General features: G+C 55.5%; 1 protein-coding gene and 1 long non-coding RNA gene across 3 annotated transcripts in view; one reads left to right on the top strand and one right to left on the bottom strand.

Moving 5' to 3' along the window:
* The window catches only part of DAB2IP (DAB2 interacting protein), a 189,767-nt gene extending 182,259 nt beyond the window's left edge, over positions 1 to 7,508 (bottom strand). The window contains exon 1 of the mRNA XM_037022218.2: positions 7,386 to 7,508. Within this exon, the coding sequence (XP_036878113.2) occupies positions 7,386 to 7,425 (40 nt within the window). The 5' untranslated portion in view covers positions 7,426 to 7,508. The remainder of the gene's footprint in view (positions 1 to 7,385) is intronic.
* Positions 7,509 to 7,660: 152 nt separating this feature from the next.
* On the top strand, positions 7,661 to 15,439 carry LOC118973121 (uncharacterized). Of its 2 annotated transcripts, XR_005062348.2 has the most exons (4): positions 7,661 to 7,764; positions 7,951 to 8,109; positions 11,980 to 12,443; positions 14,873 to 15,439. It is a non-coding gene; the product is annotated as an uncharacterized lncRNA (long non-coding RNA). The 2 variants fall into 2 exon arrangements; XR_005062349.2 differs by lacking the exon at positions 14,873 to 15,439 and having other exon boundaries at positions 11,980 to 13,795.
* The last annotated feature ends 2,505 nt before the right edge of the window (positions 15,440 to 17,944 follow it).

Genomic DNA, 17,944 nt, shown 5'->3' on the forward strand with positions numbered 1-17,944 from the left:
GCTGGTCAGCTCCGGCTGCCTGCGGGAGGCAGCAGCTCCACGGCCGGGCAGAGGACTGAAGGTTTCAAAAAGCCCAGGCAAGGGGGTGGTACTTGATGCAGCTGGGAAGGCCCCAGGTCTCCCATCCTCCACCCTGGAACTGAAGCCTCTAGAAGGTCATATCTGGAAGGGTGATCAGACTCTTCAACAGAAAACCCCTGGGCGCCCCTGCAGGTCCTTCATACACAGCAAGCCCAGAGCATTGCTCCCTGTCCCAACCAGAATTAGCTCGTCCACTCATGTTCCTCTCAGTGTGGACACTGACATTCCTGACACACAGGCCAGGGACCAGGTCACCCTGACCTCTTTCCCACCCTCTCAGCCTCCACATTTTCAGTCTGGCTCATGAAGCAGCTCACAGCCTGGAGGTGGAGACAGGCAGGGAAGCAAATGAACTATACTCATCAGCATGCAGTAGGATAGCAGGAAGCCCAGGGTACCTGGAAGCTCAAACAAGGTAGTCAGGGGAGGCTTCCTGAAGGAGGTGATACATGAGCTGACAGCCTCTTGGAGGAGGTGACACCTGAGCTATGAGCATAGGGTCCAAGTTAGAGAAGTAGTAAGGAGAGCTGGAATGGGGGAGTGTCCCAGGCAGAGAGAACAGGTAAAAGAGGAGGAGGGTGGCACATTCAAGACAGAGATTAATTCATGATGGAATGAAAAGAAGAAGGGGTGTGGCTGAGACAAAGGCAGAGGCATCATCCAGGGGTCAGAGGGCAGACTGACTTGAGGCTGTGTTAATGAGTTTAGACTTAATCCTGCTGCAGTGGGTCCCCTGTGGGACTTTAAAGTGCCTGTGAGTAACTCTCTTGGCTGGATATGGAGGAAGAGTTGGGGGGGGCAGGTGGAGACAGGGAACCCCAGGATGGGATGAGACCACCACCTAGGAGTGGGGATGGGGAAATAGAGTCAGGACAGAGCTCAGGACCACTTAGGAGGTAGGATGGACTTGAGTGGTCCTGGTTCCTCCTCTCCCAAGCCCCCTTCTTCCCATCGTGTAAAGGGGGATGGGCAGGAAGACCCCAAAGACCCTCTCTCTTACGCTTCATCACACCTTGGACCATTTCCTGTTTGCACCAGCCTTCCTGGGCTTTGGGGGGTGACCTCTTGGGAGGAATCCCAGCTGGAGGGGCACAACTCTAGCTTCAGAAGGCCTGGGGTAGGGTCAGCAGCCCAGGGTATATCCAGTCAGCAGAAGAAAACTCCACACCAGGCCCATGAAGGAGGAGCCAGCCAGAGGCAGTCCCCACGCAGGACACTCTAAAGAAATGACTATCCAGTGTGAGGGGGCTAATACTGTCCCCACGCTTCTGATGAGGAGGTTGAGGCTCAGAGAGCCAAGTGGCCAGGCCCATGTAGAGGTGCAGCAGGACAGAAGCTGAGGCCTGTGCTGTGCCCGTAAAGCACAGCTCAGGAGGGAGCCTCCCAGCAGCCTGGGGAGAGCACGCGGATGAAATGTCTGTGCTTTTTAAACACTAGATGCTGCTGAATGTGGGTCTCCCTCCTTCTCCCTCCGGGAGCCCCCTCCTCGGGGAACTCTAGCTTGCCTCTCCTAAGCTTTCCCCTGGCTCTGCCTGGCCCTGTTCCAGGCAGCAGTGCCTTCCACAACCCCTTCCTGGGCCTCCCTCCCTGGCCTTCTGTGCAACTAGCAACTGGGGCTTGAGTTCATGAATGATTTAAGCCACTCCCCGTCTGTCCTTATTGTTCTTTATTGACTATTCTTCCTGATTTAGCCTCTTCCCAGAGTCTCATGGGGCAAGAGGCGGGGTTCCACCACTCATCCACCTGCCCAGCTGTGGAAGGTCAGAGGCCCAGGCGTGGCTGGCAGGCAGGCCTGGGGCTCTCCTGGGCATGGGGAAGGACTGTGGTTTAGAGGCCAGGATACCTAGAGGGCACCCCAGAGTGGCAGGCAAAAGCACAGGAGTCTGGGAGTCCTGGGTTTGAATCTTGAATGCCCCAACTAGCTTGTATCCTTGGGCCCTTCTAAGCCTCAGTTGTCTCATCTGAGCAATGGGGTTGTTCCTTCCTCTGAGGAGTCTGTGCCTTCCTTCCTGTGGAAGTCTTAGCCTAGAGCTGGACGTGTACAAGTGCTCAGCAATGGGGAGCTCTGCCTCACTGACCGTATTTCACCTATGAAAGCACCTCAGGTAGGAGTGTGGTTTCTTGTGCTCCTCCAGTGCCTTGGTGCCCAGGAGGTCCAGGGCAGAGCCCTAAGGCAAAATGGAAGGAATCTGGATTTGGTATCCATTTCCCCCCCGCCCCCTTCCACCCCCGGTAGACCAGGCTGGCATCATTACTTCTGTTTCACAGATGGGGAAACTGAGGCTTGTTGAGGGCCCAGATTTTTGCCCAGGGCCTGTTGAATTAGCAGAGCCAGGAGGAGGCTTCAGGCTCTCATCCCTGAGAGGTGAGCCAGGCTTGACTAGCACCCATGGCCCAGTGGTCTATCCACACAGACACAGCCTCAGAGATGGGCATTGGTTCAGCACTAGGGCTCCAGGTTGGGACAAACACACGTGACTCTCAGCTCTGCCATTCACTAGCTGTGTGACTTTGGGTGAGTCACTCAGCCTCTCGGAACTCATCTCCTCATCTCTAGCCTGAGAATGATAACACCATCCTCACAGGGTCGGGGAAAGGGGAAGTGATACAGTAGGCATGAGGCCCACTGTCCAGCACATAGCTGTTACTTTATGATAATTTTCAATTTGTTACCAGCCCAAGCAATCCTGTTTGATGACATCTTTAGCTTCCCCCTCGCACGGGAAGGGCCAGGAGTGGTGACATCAGGCCCCCCTGACAGCTTCCACCCCAAAATAGCCCTCTCTTTAGACTGGCCCTATCCCATTACAGCTGCTTCTGCGCTCTCTGTCCCAGCTGAGCTGACGTCCCCTCCCACTGCGGCTCCTGCAAACAGAGGGGTGTCTGGATAGCAGCTCTGGCCCAGGGGCAGCTCTGAGAGAGTGTTGCAGAATAAAGGTCCCAGGCTCTGGAGCATCCTGGATTCGAATCACTGACCTCACTGTATGACCTTGGCCAACACTTAACTTCTCCAAGCCTCAGTTTCCTCATCTGGAAAGTGGAGCTAACAGCAACCCACTGGGTTTGTTGTGAGGCTTTGAGTGGACAATGTATGCAAAGGACCCTGCGTGGGAGCAGGAGCTCAGTAAATAGTACTGGTTATTATACCTGCAGCTCTTGGAAGTTTACAAAATCACTTCCATCTGCCCTCCTACAGGGGCCCCGAACTGGGGAGCTGTCCTTGCTGGTTATCATCGTGAAGAAACTGAAGCTTCTGAGCTGCTTGTTCTGCCCCCAGGATTTCCAAAGCAACCAGCCCATTCCAGAGCAGGGATCCTGAAGCTCTCTGGGCCCAGCCCTTGACTCTGAATCAGGTGTCCAGCCTCACGCGGTTCTGCCTGATCACTCCTCTGGGGCTGAGGCTGAGTGCGGAGCAGGGACTTGCTCCAGGCCCCCCAGGGGCAAAGGGGGCCGGGATGAGGCTTGGCTGCAGGGAGGCAGGGTGCCGAGTGCTTAGTTGGATTTAGACTCTTAGATGGTCAGAGCTGGAACATTCAGGGGCATGGAGAGCAGTACCTTCTACTGACTGCTAAGGAGACAGAAATCTGGAGCTGGGAGGACACCTGAGGGCATGGAGCAAGTTAGGGGCAAGCTCCATTCACTCACTCGCTCATTCACTCATTCATTAATCTGAAGAATGTGTATCGAACACCTTCTCAGGGGCAGGCTTTGTGCAGGGACCTGGGGCTGCAGTGGCTAACAGGACACAGCCCCTGCCCTCAAGGATCCTATGGTCTTAAGTGGGAGTGAGGCAATATAAGCATTCCTGGTTGGGAGGCACCAAGAGCTGCTGGGGCACAGGTGGGAGGCAGCCTCTCTGAAGGAGAGGGGTGGCAGGGCCCTGGGAGGACTCAAAGGGAGAAGGTTCTGCAGGGCGAGGCCTGCTCCCTAGCCTGACCTGCTGGCGGCCTCGCTCTTGTCCCCTCCTCGGCAACTGGGAAAATGGGACGGGGCTGCTTCTCTGAGCCGGACTTCTCCCACAGCTTTGAGGGGCCCACAGCAAAGGGGTCAGTCAGATCTTACCTGACCCTCGCCCACATGGGGAAACCGAGGCCTGTGCACAGGCTCCATGCTCCCTTCTTCTCCTTGCCTTCCTGCCTCTGTCATAGAAAAGAAGCCCCTGCTCTTGGGTTTGCCACACCCCCCAGCTGCATCGATCCGATCCGCAGTGGTCTTGCTCTAAGGATCTCACCTCAGGACTGCCCAACAGGGAACTACTCAGACTGCCTGCTAACACACCCTGGATGTGGCTCAGGCCTCTAGCACATTAGTGTCAGCGTTCGGGGATGTGGCCAAACTCCTTTCAGCACCTGAGCACCTGGCGAATGGAATCAGAGAGCAGGATACCCAGCACATGGAAGACAGTCTTGCTCGGCTTGAGGCAGGGAGGGGGCCCAGAGCCTCACCGCCAGCTCCACGCCCCGCAACCCTGTCCCCATTGGGACTCCTGAGCGCCCCAGGGAGCTCAACTCACCAGCCCCTGACCAAAGTCATTGCCCTCATTGGAAGTGTCAGAGAACCCTCCGAAGTTTCTCCAGCTTCCATGCCTTTGCACCTGCTGTTCCCTCTGCCTGGAATGCCTTTCCCAGACCTCCACCTGAGCCAGCTGAGTTTGTTCCCTCACTCATTCGGCAGGTATTTGTTGGATGTGGCTAAACGCCAGGCAGAGAGCCGTGCTTGAGGAAAACAGCTGCCAGCGAGCCAGAGACTGGGGGATACAGAGGTTAAAACACACACAGACACAGTAACATGTAGTGCAAATAGGAACAGGTCTTATAAAGAAAAAAAAAGACTAAGAAAGTGGGATCTAATTTGATGCATTGGGGAACATGGTCTAGGGAAGGCTTCTCTGAGGTCATGACTTTTCAATTGAGCTTGGGAGGAGGAGTTCGCTTATAGAGAGTGAGAGAGGAGTGTTCCAGACAAAGGGAACAGAATGTGCAAAGGCCCTGGGGTGATGAATAGTTTGATGCGTGTAAGGAAGTTCAGACTGGTATGGCTGGAGCCTAGAAAGGGAGCCGGTGAGGAAGAGTCAGATCATACAGGGAGGCAGAAGTGGCAGACCTTGGTGAAGGGACCATATGGGTAGCAGGAAGAGGGAGGGGTCCAAGATAAGGAGCTAGAAAAAGAGACTGGTAAATAGGTGGGAGAATAAATCAGGAGAGAAGCCTATTCCAGAAGCCAGGTGAAGAAAGGATTGATTTCTTGGAGGAAAGACTCATCAGTATCTACAGTGAAGGAGTCGCCTCCTCCAGGAAGCCTTCCTGGACTCCACGTGCAGGGTTAGGGGTTCCACAGTGCCTTGGCCTCCCCCATCAAAGTGTTTACCTCCTTCCCAGACTAGCCTGGGAACATCACAAAATTTTTAGTACATTATTTGTTACATAAAAGAATGTAGAATCTGGCCCAGGACAGCCTCTTCAGCTTTGTACCTTCCAGGCAGGCTGAAGCCAGACCCCTCTTGGCTGGAGCTGGGACCACTCCCAAGGAAAGCCTCCCTTGCATTCTTGTCTGACCCCTTCCTGAGGCCCCCTCTGTCTCTTTACCTTTTCCTCTTGGCTCCCAGACACCACACTGCCTGATCAGCTTCCGGAAGATCAGCAACAGGCTCCCCCAACAGGTGAAGACAGAGGGCTGACAGTGCCTGGGGCCCTTCAGTTAGGGGCCTGGCAGCCTCAGTTTCCAGAGCGCCAGCCTTCTCCTGCCTGCAGGCTGCCCCAAGCAAACCTGGGGGACAGCAGGACAGGCTGTGGGTTCCAGGTGGGGAGATGGAGCCTCCCTGGGACTGGCAGCCTTTCCCGGCCACAGGTCTGTGTCCTCCACGGGGCAGCATCCAGGCGCCCCTGGGCCAAGCTTCAGGAGAACACCTCCAGAGGCAGGCAGTCCTGTCACACATCCTAGATGGTCTGTTCCCCGTCCCCGCCCAGGGAAACTCACACTCTGAATCCAGTCTCCTATCATTGTCTGTCTCCCATTGGAGGCTGGGAGCATTTCCAGGGCAGAGGCCTCTTTCTTCTTCCATCCTTCCCTCCCCCCACCCTTTCTCTCTTTGCTCCCTCCACTAAGCACAGACTATTTCTTGACTTGACCTCTTCCTTCCTGCACGCTGACCCTGACACAGAGGCTGGCCCACTGGCCACCTGACTGCCCAGAGATGCCATGTCCACAGGCTGGGCCTCACCAAGCTCCCAAGGGTTGCAGCTCCAAATGTGGCAAAGGGCCCCTCTCCCTGAAGAGAGCTGAGCTCCTGCAGAGGAAGGGGACTTGGCCTGGAATCTGTACCCGAAAGCCAGGCCTGGCTGGGGTGGCGTGGGGTGGGGTGTGGGGGTAATCCAGAGGGGATTTTCTTAGTAGGAACTGTGGTCCCAGGAGGACCTGAGCCCCCAAACGGCTGGTCCAAGCTGGAGTGAGGCCCTCTCTCAACCAGCCCTACCCTCTGAGGCCAATGGGGCCTTCTCCATACTGAACTTGCAAACCTGCTACTTCCCAAGCCCTGCCCCAGTGCCTCAGACACACTCCAGCCTCCTGTTTCCCGCCTTTGCACATTGGCCAGACACAGCCAGCGTGTGCCCAGTATACCAGCCAAAGCCGCAGCAGCCTAACCCGGTTAAACAACCGGGGCTTTAGATACCTGCACCCCTGGAGCTCCAAGCCAGCAGACACTGCCCTGGCCAAGCCATTCCGAATCTCACAAGTCCCTGTCCCAGGCTCTCAGCAAGAGCTCTGTCCCAGGCAACTTTTCCCCAACAACCTGCCCGGGAGGTTGCAGCAGAGGCAGTGCCCTGGTGGCAGTCCCTGGGGCTCTGCAAAGTGGGGAGTGCTCAGCCTGGCTTTAACTACAGGCTACCTTCCTGTGGCCTGCTCCATCTATATTTATCTGCAGGATCTCACTAATTAGATTCCCCATAGCACAAGGCAGGCCTGGGGACAGCGAGCAGGGCGGACAGGCAGGGGGCTGCAAACTTCCTTCCTCTCCTTCTTGGCCAAGAGCACAACAGAAGCAGCCGAAACTCCCTCTCCTTCCCCGCTACCCTGCCGAAGCCCGGGGTCTGAAGGGCTGCCCAAGACTCTGCTCAGGGGACCCTTCAGCCCTGTGCCCCTTAACCCCAGCACCCATACCCACCCACAGGTCCCAGGCCCAGACAGTGGCCAGCTGCCTGAACACCTCCCCCCTTCAACTCAGATTCCTGCAGCAAAGCAGAGAAAAGTCTGCTGAGGAGCGCTGCTGAATCCCCAACTCTGCCACTTCGCGGTGCCTGTCTTACCGTAGGAGTCGCCTTGGCCCAGGAGGGAGTCGGGCTCCATGGCGTAGGGGCCCCCAGCCCCCGGCCCCACCTGATTTATGAACCGAGGCTGTCTCCATGAGCGTCTGGGTTTCTCCTTTTGTATTCCATCTGGCGGCTTTTCCAACTAGATGACTGGGTATTCCTGCAAGCAGGCCCCTTTCCAGCCCTTGCCTTCATACAGTACATTTAAAGTAGCAGTAACCTCTTTTTCCTCCCCCTGCAGCCTGGCTGGAAACATTAGAAGGGACTGAGGCAGCGAGATGTCTAAAATAGGAAGACGCCAGGGACGACTGGCCTGGCTGCCCGCGATGCTGGCTGCGGGGATCTGGCCCGGCTGTGCAGACAGAAAACCTAAGAGGTAAAGCTGAGCTGGGGCTTAGCATCTGGAAGCTGGCACTGGGCCCCCAGGGGCCTGTGGGAAAGTGGGGAGGCTGACCCACCCGTGGGAAGGAATGGGGGTCGACTCTGTTCGCCACCCAGTGCCCAGCCCCCAAGGGTTTCTCCCAGGCCCTGCTGGAACCTCCCACTCAAATCTGTTCTACAGACATTTCCTGCAGTGTGGGGGATGCAGAAATTGACTCATCCATCCATTCAGTTAGTCACTAAATTTTTTTGGAGCATCTACTCGGCGCCAGACACCACGCCAGGTGCTGGATTTGCCACAGGAAGCAAGGCTCGGCATCTCACCTCGTGGAGCTCCCAGGTAAACAGGTCGATGCAATGCAGTGTGTGGGGTATGTGCTGGGGGGGAGGGAAGCAATGCTCCACCTAGATGGGGGAGGTGGTCAGGGAAGACTTCCTGGAGGAGTGGTCACCTAATCTGGGCTCTAAAGTATGAGTAGGAGTGAGCCAGGTGAAGAAGGAGGGAGTGAGGGGGAGATGTGTGCCAGGTGGAGGGAATGGTCTGTTGCCAAAGCCTTGAATTGAGAGAGTAGATGAGGCGTTTAGTGCCCCAAATAAGTTCCAGGTGGTTGCAGCAGTAGTTGCAGGAAGGGGAGTACAGAGAGATGAGACCGAGGAGGGAGGCAGGAGATGGGCAGGCAGTGCCTCCCAGGGAGTTCTCAGGCCTGCCCCTAAGGATGGTCCATTGGAGTGGCATGTTCTCAGCTGTCCTTTAAAAAGCCTCTCTGACTACTGTAACCACAGGACCGGCTCTGACACTGGGTACTCATGAAGCAGCTACCAGAGCTGGACCCTGTTGGGAGGGTTTGCCCACATCGGCATGTACACTCATCAGTGATCCCTCTATGAGCAGACGTGCTGGCTGCCCTGTCTTACAGATGAGGGCCGTGCAGCTTAGGTGAAGTGATGTGTCCAAGGCTTGTGAGTGCAGGTCTGGACCTCAGAGAGGTCACAGGCTTGGTGCTGGGGGACAGGGGGGAGAACAAAGATGCAGTAAGTCAATCTGTGTCAGGCCTAGAATACAGAACAGGGCCATAGACTGCAGGAGAATAGCACCATTCAGATCCAATCAGGGAAGGCTGCCTGGATGAGGAAGCATGTGACCTGGGTAGACAGAGAAGAGAAGGATTTGGATGGTCAGAGCAGGCAAGGGGTGAGCATCCCAGGCAGCGGGAATGGTGCAAGCAAAGGCATGGAGGCAGGGGGGTGGCCCACAAGGGGAATGACAAGAGACTGGGAGAATGTCAGGGGCGAGACAAGCCAGTCGGGCTGGCACAAAAAGGACCTGGAATGCAGCCTGGGAATGTGAGCTTGGCCCCGGTGAGACACTAGCCTCGGGAGGCTTTGTTTCAGAGACTGGCCTCCTTTCTAATGGCAGCCTGGGCACTCCTGCTTGCGGCTCCTACCAGTTTTCTCCTAAATGGTTTGCCCTTAAGGCAGGAGAAACCTTTCTGCTTTCTGCCCATAGCACCACTGGAACATTAGAAGCCCAGCCTCAGTGACCAGCCTTTTGAAGACGTGGCTCTGGTGCTGAGGCAGAGGGGACATCAAGAGGAAGGAGATGGGAGACAGGGAGACAAGCTTTGGGGGCCAGGTAGGAGGACCAAGGCCAGGGTTAACAGGGAGGAAAGGCCCACCTGGGGTCCACCCCTGCCCAGTTACTGCCAGATTACCCAGTGGCTGCTGAAGTGGTTAGGCCAGCCACAGGGAAGTTTCTCTAAACCCCTCATCCCCTCCCTCCAATTTTGGATGACAGAGATACCAGCTCTCAACCTCCCACTGCCCTAACTACAGGGAGGCCAGGCCCTACCCAGGCAGCCGCGGGCACCAAGCTCCCTGGCTCCCTGAGTCAGTGGGTTGGAGTGGGTGGGGGGTGGGGGGAGGCTGCAGTAGGGGAGGGATCTAGGGGGAGGGTATTGGGCCCTTGGACTACCAGCCAACAGGTGAGGTCAAATCCAGTTCTACCCCCAGCTTTCCAGGGCCTGGGGGGTTCTGGGGGTCTGAGGTCATGTATACATATGCACCTGTGGCTTTTTTCTAGATAGAGTGGGATGGGACTGACATCAACCACCTGGGTTTAGATCCACACTCTGCCACTTACTAGCTGGGTGCCACTGAGATAATACTCCACCCTTGGGAGTCTCATTGGTAGAAGGGGGCTGGCTACTCAGAGCCCCTCCTCATAGAGTGGCTGTGTGGATTAAGGGTAATAAAGTGCCTTAAAATCTTAGGACCTGACCAGGCCAAGTGTGTCTTAAACACTCAGCAAAGGGTAATGCTCATCCTTACCCGAGCTTTTGTAGTGCTAACAGCCGATAAGAGAGGTAAGGGAGGTGGGAGAGAATATGGGCTTATTTTACAGATTCAGAAGCTGAGCTCTGAAAAAAGGGACTTGCCTTAAGGGTGTCCCCATGAGGCTCAGGATCTACCTCTTGCCAGGCTGTGCCCCCCAGAACCTGCATAGAGCAGGAAGTAAGGCTTGGCAGGAGGGGGACCCCAGCCCCAGTTCTGGCTGTGCCTCCAGGCCTTGGTGTGAGCCAGGGCCAGGTGCTTCCCACCCTGGGCCTCATTTTTTCCACAGGTTGAGGTCAGAGCCGATTAGCTGGGCAACTCCCACCCTCCCATTCCATTTCCCTCTTTTTGTGAATTAGATGTTTATGTTTCAGTGCAACCAGAGCTCTAAGCTTCCATGGATTCATTTACAATAAATGTGTCTTGGGCCCTGGGCTCTTCTTCCTCCCTTGATGACAGGACAAAGTGAACAGATCTGTCTCCTAATTAAAGGCTGCACAACATTCACCTGTTGGCTGTGCCATACTTGATCTGAACAATTCCCCTACCGATGGACACCGAGGTTGTTGCCAGTCAGTCAAGATGACAGACAACACTGAGACAAACATCTCAAATATACTATGCTCAACTGTCTCCTGACCTCCCTAGGGTGAAACCCTAGATGGAAAATTCCTGGATCACCAAGTGCTGGCATTTGTACCAGCACTTGTTTCTGGTTTGGTAGCAAAGGGCATACACGTTGCATCTGGTTCTCTGACTCATTCCGCCAACAGAAACGGGCTGCTGACTGTGTGCCCAGCCCTGTGCTAGCGGCCGGGATGGCTGGGTCCCTGCTCTAGTGGCATTTAAATCCTAGCTGGGGGAGGCACACACACCTCCAGATGAGAGGGGTGCTAGCCAGAGAATGAAGCAGGGCCATGTGACCGAGCATGACATGACACTGTGAGGGGAGGCCCCTCTGAAGGGGTGACATTGAAGCAGTGACCTGACCAGCAGGTTTGGGGGAGAGCAACCAGGACTGGGCAGAGCTAAGGAAAGGCCCCCACCTAGTGAGCTGGTGACCAGGTAGGAGAATGGCCCGAGAACAGGGAAAGGCCAGAGGCCACTTGACGGGGGGCCTCCTGTGCTGGGCAGTGTGGGAGGTGCTGCAGGCTTGAACCAGGGGAGTGACATGAAAGGCTGCTGTGTGCACTGTGGCCTAAGGAGGGGCCAGGGTGGACCTGAGGAGATAGATAAGACACAGTGCAGTCTGAGACAAAAGATGCTAGGATTCCACCAGGTGCTGGCAGCAGGAATGGAGAAAAGCAGGTGGTTCAGGATACACAGGGGCCCCCGGGTGAGGCTGGATGGTCAGATGGGGAGGAGAGACAGAACCCGATGATCTCGAGTCTTTTGGCCTGAGCAGCTGGGTTGGTTTACAGAGCTGAGGGAGACCCTGAGGAGAGGGTTTGAAGATGGGGGTCTCAAGCTCTGCTGGGGGAAATGCAGACAGGCCCGTGCAGATGTCCAGGAGGCTGCTCCTGGCTACAGGACAGGAGTCCAGTGGAGCAGTGGGCCGGTGCGTCTGAATCTGGGAGCTGAGCTCCAGCCACAGCCCAGTGACCAGCCCACTGCACACCACAGCAGGAGTCCCCTGGTCTCAGATGTGACCTGTCAGCCTGTGCAAAGAAAGGGAGCTAAGTAGGCACAGGCCCCAAGTCTGGCTGCACGGAGGGACATTAGCAGGAAGGCGAGTGGGTAACGGGAGAGAGTGGGCACCCGGTGGTCAGCTTGCTCGTTGCCCTTCCCTGCTGGGCCGGACGAGGCCAGCAAGTTGGCACAGAGCTAATGCCGCATCTGGCCCATTCACTGTCCCCATCCCTGCCACACCCCGGGCTAGGCCAGAGCAGACACAGAAAGGAAAGGAAGAACGGAAGCCCAGGGATCTGAAAGCTGGAAGAGGGAACGTCGGGGTAAAGCGCGGCTGGAGGAGGGAGCCGTCCTTTGGAGAACCAGTCAAGCTTTTGCGGAGGAGAGGCCAGCCGAGGTGCACTGAGGGATGAAGAGGAGTTCGTCAGGCAGACCAGCGGAGCAAGGGCAGGCCACACCGCTGCATGTCACGCCCACCATCCTGGGTTGGGTGAGCCTTCACGTTACCTTCCGACCTGGGTTCTGATTTTCTATCTTAATCCTGCAATCCAAGGCCAAGTGGAGCCCCTGGGGAGCCCACAGGTCTTGCTTCTCCTGCGGCTCGGAGCCAGGGTAGAGTCTGACCCTGATGCCTCCGGGCCCCCTCCGAACACAGACTCACGTGGGCTTGAGTCCACTCCGCAGCACCCTGGCTGGGTCTCTCGGTGAGGACAGGTAAGCCTGCCCAGTCCAAATCCCAGCTCCCCATTGCCCAGCTGGGGGAACCCTCAGCAAGTGGTTCCAGTTTCCTCACTGGAACTGTGGGCTAAGGAGAGCCCCTGTGGGCTGGTACAAGGAGGAGTTAGCACAGGTAGAATTTAGAACAGGGCCAGAGGAAGCTCTCAGTAAATCTAAAATCGAATCTAGAACCTTCCGGGCCTTCTTCTCATCGCCCTCCCCCCTCCTCCTGTCCGTTTCCTCCCTCTTTCCCTCCCCTCCCCTCCCCCCACCACCCCAACTCCACTCCACTGCTGGCCTTGCTTTCCTCTGAACTGCCCTGCACAGACTTTTCTCCAGGCCTGGCCATTTCCTCTTGGAGTCCGACTCCCCAGAGCCGCACCCCTCTCTGTGTTAAGGTCTTGGGTCAAATGCCACCTCCAACCACCCTCTTTAAGACATCATGCGCCTGCCCCCAGCCCCTCCCGCATTCTCTGTCCAGCCCCACCTGGCACTTCACATAGCACCTGACATTATATTATCCGTCTATGTGTGTGTCATCTGCCAGCCCTGCTTTCATGCAAGCTCCATGCTGTGCCCCCAGCACCCTGTCCAGTGGATCCCCAATAAACATGTGTGCAGGGAAATAACTGTGGAAGGACTCTTAGCTGTAGCTGTTCCCACCCCACCCGACTCCCCCTCGCCGCCTCCTGCCTTAATTTATAAGCACACACTCCAGGACCTCTCACTGAGGACCAGGCCGCTCTTGTGTCCCTCCCTGTGTCTTAATGCTCATCTGCTTGGACTGGGCCCTCCCTTCCCATGAAAGGGCTGGGACCCCAGGAGGGAGAATGGAGAGTCGTCCACTGTGGGGGAGGAGAGGTATCCTGTGAGCCCAGCGCTCTACTAAGCACCTCACTCATCAACTTCCCAAATAAGGTTTGCTGAGCCCCATTTCACAGATGGGAGAACTGAGAGGCTGCACCAAGCCCCTGAGCAGTGGCAGAGCTGGGGTTTGAGACCGTGTCTGCCTGCCCAGAAGGCCCCACTGTAGCACCTGGTGGTGCCTTCTACGGAAGAGGAAAGGAGCGGGTCTGGGTGGGGGCACAGGGAGGCCCAGAGGTGGGACAGGGCCAGCCTTTGGTCTGCTCCCTGGTGGCCCCATTTTACATCCTTAGGACCCTCCAAGCAACTGTCTTTCGCCATCGCCTGTGTTTAAGGAGAGGGGTGACTCTGCTTTTGAGGCCCAATCAAAGGCCTCAAAACTGAGGGTGGGCAAATTTCAGCGAGTTCTGAGCGAGGGTGCAGGGAGCAGGAGCACAGTACAGGCTGGCCCTGAGCGACCCACCAGGCAAGGAGGGGCTGGCTCCTTCCGATGACAGTGCTCCTGCATGCACGGGGGGGGGGGGGGGGGGGGGGGGGGGGGGGGGGCGCTTGTGAGAATCCTCCCCACGTCTTCCTGAGGAAAGCTGGGCTCAGGACAGGAAATGCTCATCAGCCTCTAACAGCCCAGAAGTGGCAGGAGCCAGGCCCGGATTCTGGGGCCTGTCCACCACATTGAGCTGCGGGGCCAGATTAGAAATTTGATTCTTCCGTGGTTCTGTTGGGAAGGTTAAGTAACTTGCCCTAGTGGTCGGTGGTCTCACAGCAGATTCCAAGGCCCAGACTCTCAACCACAACATTCTGCAGGCTCCTCATGGTGCACGCATGTCAAGCTGAATTACCCTTAAAGAGCCACAAACCCTTTCAGGAAGAAGGCAAGCTCTAACTAAATGCCAGGGGTTGGGGCTTTCCAGCGCTGAGGGGATGGGGATGGTGGTCTGGGGCCCCCAGTGTTCCCTGAAATTACAGATTTTGTGACTAGCAAGGTTCCACTGGAGAAATTCTGGCTGCTGGGTCCCAGGGCCCTGCTGCATGTTCGGTAAGCCCTAGACACGCTGGCACACCCTGTCTTCCAGCCCAGGCTTGAGATGCAGGTTGGTGGGAAGTGAGGGACATCTTCAGCAGCTGGCCAGGGCAGTGTTCTCTGTCTCCTCCCTGAACCCCAAGTTTGGCCTTGGTGGTGCCCAAGTGCCTAGTCACTGCCCCAAGAGATCCAGAGCCCCAGGTGGGAGGCTCACCCCAAGTGCTCCCCACAGGGGGCAGGAATTTCCTCCATGACATCCTTGATCAAAATTCTGCTTGCTTACCTCCCGGGATGGGGAATTCACTCCCTGCCAGGCAGTCAGTTCCCTTGGACAACAAGTAATGTCCCTCCTCAATGGAGTCATGCTATGTCCTCCTGTTGCTGCCCCACACTGGTCCTAGTTCTGTTCTCTCCGGTCACACAGCGTGTTTCTGCTCTGGGGAAGCCCCCACAATCATCAGAACCTCTCCCCACATGAGCTCAGTTCTCTGTACTCCACCTGACCCCGCCCCACATCCCATGCTCCCTGGCTGGTTTTCAGGTTTTATGGTGAGTCAGGAAAATGCCAAGAAGCCTGGAAGCATTTTACCAACACGGCAATTGTAGCAGTCCATGCAATTCAGCAAACTTTAGCCAGAGACTGTGCCAAGCGCTGGAGACGCACAAGCGGATCAGAGTCCCTGCCCGTGAGGTCCTCTGCTTGGATAGGGGCAGGGTGGGTGGGGAGGTAAACACGGGCATCAGTCAGGAGGGAGGATCAGCAGAGTGACTCACCCCCGCCTAGTTGCAGGAAGTGTTTGAAACACTCTCTAAGGATGGCTAGTTTTCCAGCTGGTAGGCATGGGGAGATGGCAGACAGAGCATGTAGGGTGGCTGGACCTGACAGAGCAGAGGCCAAGGGGTGGGGCCACTAATCCCTCTGATTTGCTTGGGGCAGAAGATACTATGTATCAGGGAGCAGCACATTTTTGTTCTGTAAAGGGTAGTAGTTGTAAATTCAGAGAGTAAATATTTGAAGCTTTCCAGGCCATACGGCCTCTGTTGTAACTACTCAACTCAGGAGCAGCAAGAGAGTGAGTGTGGCTGTGTTCCAATAAAACTTGATTTGTTGACCCTGAAATTTGAATTTCATATCATTTTTTCCCACCATGAAATCGTGTTATTTTGATTATTTCCTCCAGCCATTTAAAAAAATTCTAAAAATGGTTCTTAGCCCACTGGCCATACTAAAGCAGACAATAGGCTGGATTTGGCCCACAGGCTTCAGTTTGCCAGCCCCTGCTATGTGTGTTTGGGAATACTGCAAGATTGGGCTCAAAAGTTGGGTAGAAGAGGGCCTTGAATGCCAAGATGAGGTTTTGGGGGTTGGTTTGGTCAGACCGTGGTTACAGATTCCACACCTCCTGCCCTGGGGGGAGGAACTTGCCACTAACCCTCAATCCACATCCCCCTACAACCCAACCCAACTCCATCAAACAGCTAGAAAAATGTGTGTTTAGACCTAGAGCTGAAACATACATAGGGATGACTTCTTTAAAAATGTGTGCCCAGTTACATAGGACTGCAAAAACACAGCTTATTCCTAAAAGAAAAGTCAATAAAGAAGTATACAGCCTAATAAGGAAATTTCCCTTCCAATCCCACTCTGTACGCTGGCAGTGACTGTCACTAGGAGTGCATGAATGTGAGTCCATCCCCTCTCCTATGCACACTGTGACACATACACAGTCTATATTTATGCACACCACACATGGCTCGATCTTTATGAGAGTTCAGTGACATGATTTTGTCACTTAACAACTCAACCCCAAATCTTCCCATCTCAGCACACAAATCCATCCTGTTTGATTTTTTTATTGGCCACCAAGCACTGTATGGCAGGTGTGTGATACTGGAACAGTTTGTCCTTGCTGCTGGCAATAAGCATTGCAAATTCTCTGGGACTTGGGGAAGTCCTGCCAAGCCAGACAGAATCTGGGGCCTTAGCATCTCAGGTGCTCCTAAATGACTCTGAGGCTCCAGGTGGACAAACCTGCTTCCTCCTGAAGAGTTAAGCATGGGTAGCACCTACCCAGTCAATGCTTTGGTCCATCCCTCCATCTACCCACCCATTCATTCACCCATCCATCCATCTATCCATCCACCCACCCACCCATCCATCCATCCATCCATCCATCCATCCATCCATCCATCCATCCATCCATCCACCCACCCATTTATCCATCCATCCATCCATCCATCCATCCATCCACCCACCCATTCATCCACCCATCCATCCATCCATCCACCCACCCACCCATTCATCCACCCATCCATCTATCTACCCAGCCAGCCAGCCAGCCATGCCTTCAATATTTCTTGAACACTGATAATGGCTTCAATACTCTGGTGTTGATAGCGAATACAGTCATATGCCTGCTTCTTCAGCCTTCGCTGTCTGGTGAAAGAGGGTGTACAACATGCCAGGTACTGAGAATACAGCAGGGAACACAAGAGAAAAAAATTCCTGCCCTCTCGGATTTATATCTTAGGGGAGGAGACAGAAAATAAACACATGAACGATTATGATGCGTCAGGGGTGGCAAGAGCTAGCGGGCATATAAGGCAGCGTGAAGGAGTAGGAAGTGCTGGGAGTGGAGTAGCATGTGAATTGGTCAGGGGAGGCCACTCTGAGCAGACCTGGGAACAGTGAGGGAGGGAGTTTGCAGATATGGGGCGTGGGAGTATCAAAGGGGGAACAGCCAGTGCAAAGGCTCAGAGGCCGGGACGTTCAGAGAACAGCCAAGTTGTTCAGCGTGCGGTTGCCAGAGAGCAGGCTCCCAAGGTCTAGTGGGCAGGGAAAGGCACGGCTGTTACTCCAAGGGAGGAGGAGGATGGGATGAAGTTCAGGGATGACGGGCATGACCTGACTTACAGGCTGGCTGTGGGGCTGGGACTAGATGGAAGGGGGCAGGGCTAAGGAGGGAGAGGGGTCAGGAGGCCACTGCACTTGACCCAACAAGGGATCTTGGACCAGGTGGTTGGGGGGAGGTGGTAAGAAGTGGTAGGACTCTGGTGTATTTGGAAGTAGCCACAGGTTTTCCTGATGGATTGGATGTGGGCTGATACAAAGGAATGAAGGCTAACACCAAGGTTTTGGCTTCACGGACAAGAGCCTGGGGGCCATAGAAGACGAGCAGATTGGAAGAAGGGAGTTTGAACTAGGAGCTTGATTTGAACTTGCTAAGTTGGAGGTGTGCATCAGCCATCAAGTGGAGAAGTGAGGAGCAGAGACCCAGCAGAAGGGGGAGCCTGGAGTCAGGGAACAGGTCCAGGCTGGGGATGGAAACTGGAAACGTGGGGGCTGTCCGCATGCAGATGGAATTGAAAGCCATGTGCTGGATGCCAGTCCCAAGGAAGAGCACAGACGGAGAAGAGGCCTGGGGGCCGGGTCCTAAGGCATGCCAACCTTAGGGGGCAGGGAGACAAGAGCACTGAGAAGCAGCAGCCAGCAAGTAGGAGGACTCAGAGAGCAGAGCGGACATCTGGGAGCTAAGGGGAGAAGGGATTTCAGCAAGGAGGCCACAGCCAGCTGGGTCAGCACTGGGGACACAACACTGACCACAGGGTCTGG

Source organism: Manis javanica, chromosome 2, assembly GCF_040802235.1.
Source record: "Manis javanica isolate MJ-LG chromosome 2, MJ_LKY, whole genome shotgun sequence".
Classification (NCBI taxonomy): domain Eukaryota; kingdom Metazoa; phylum Chordata; class Mammalia; order Pholidota; family Manidae; genus Manis; species Manis javanica.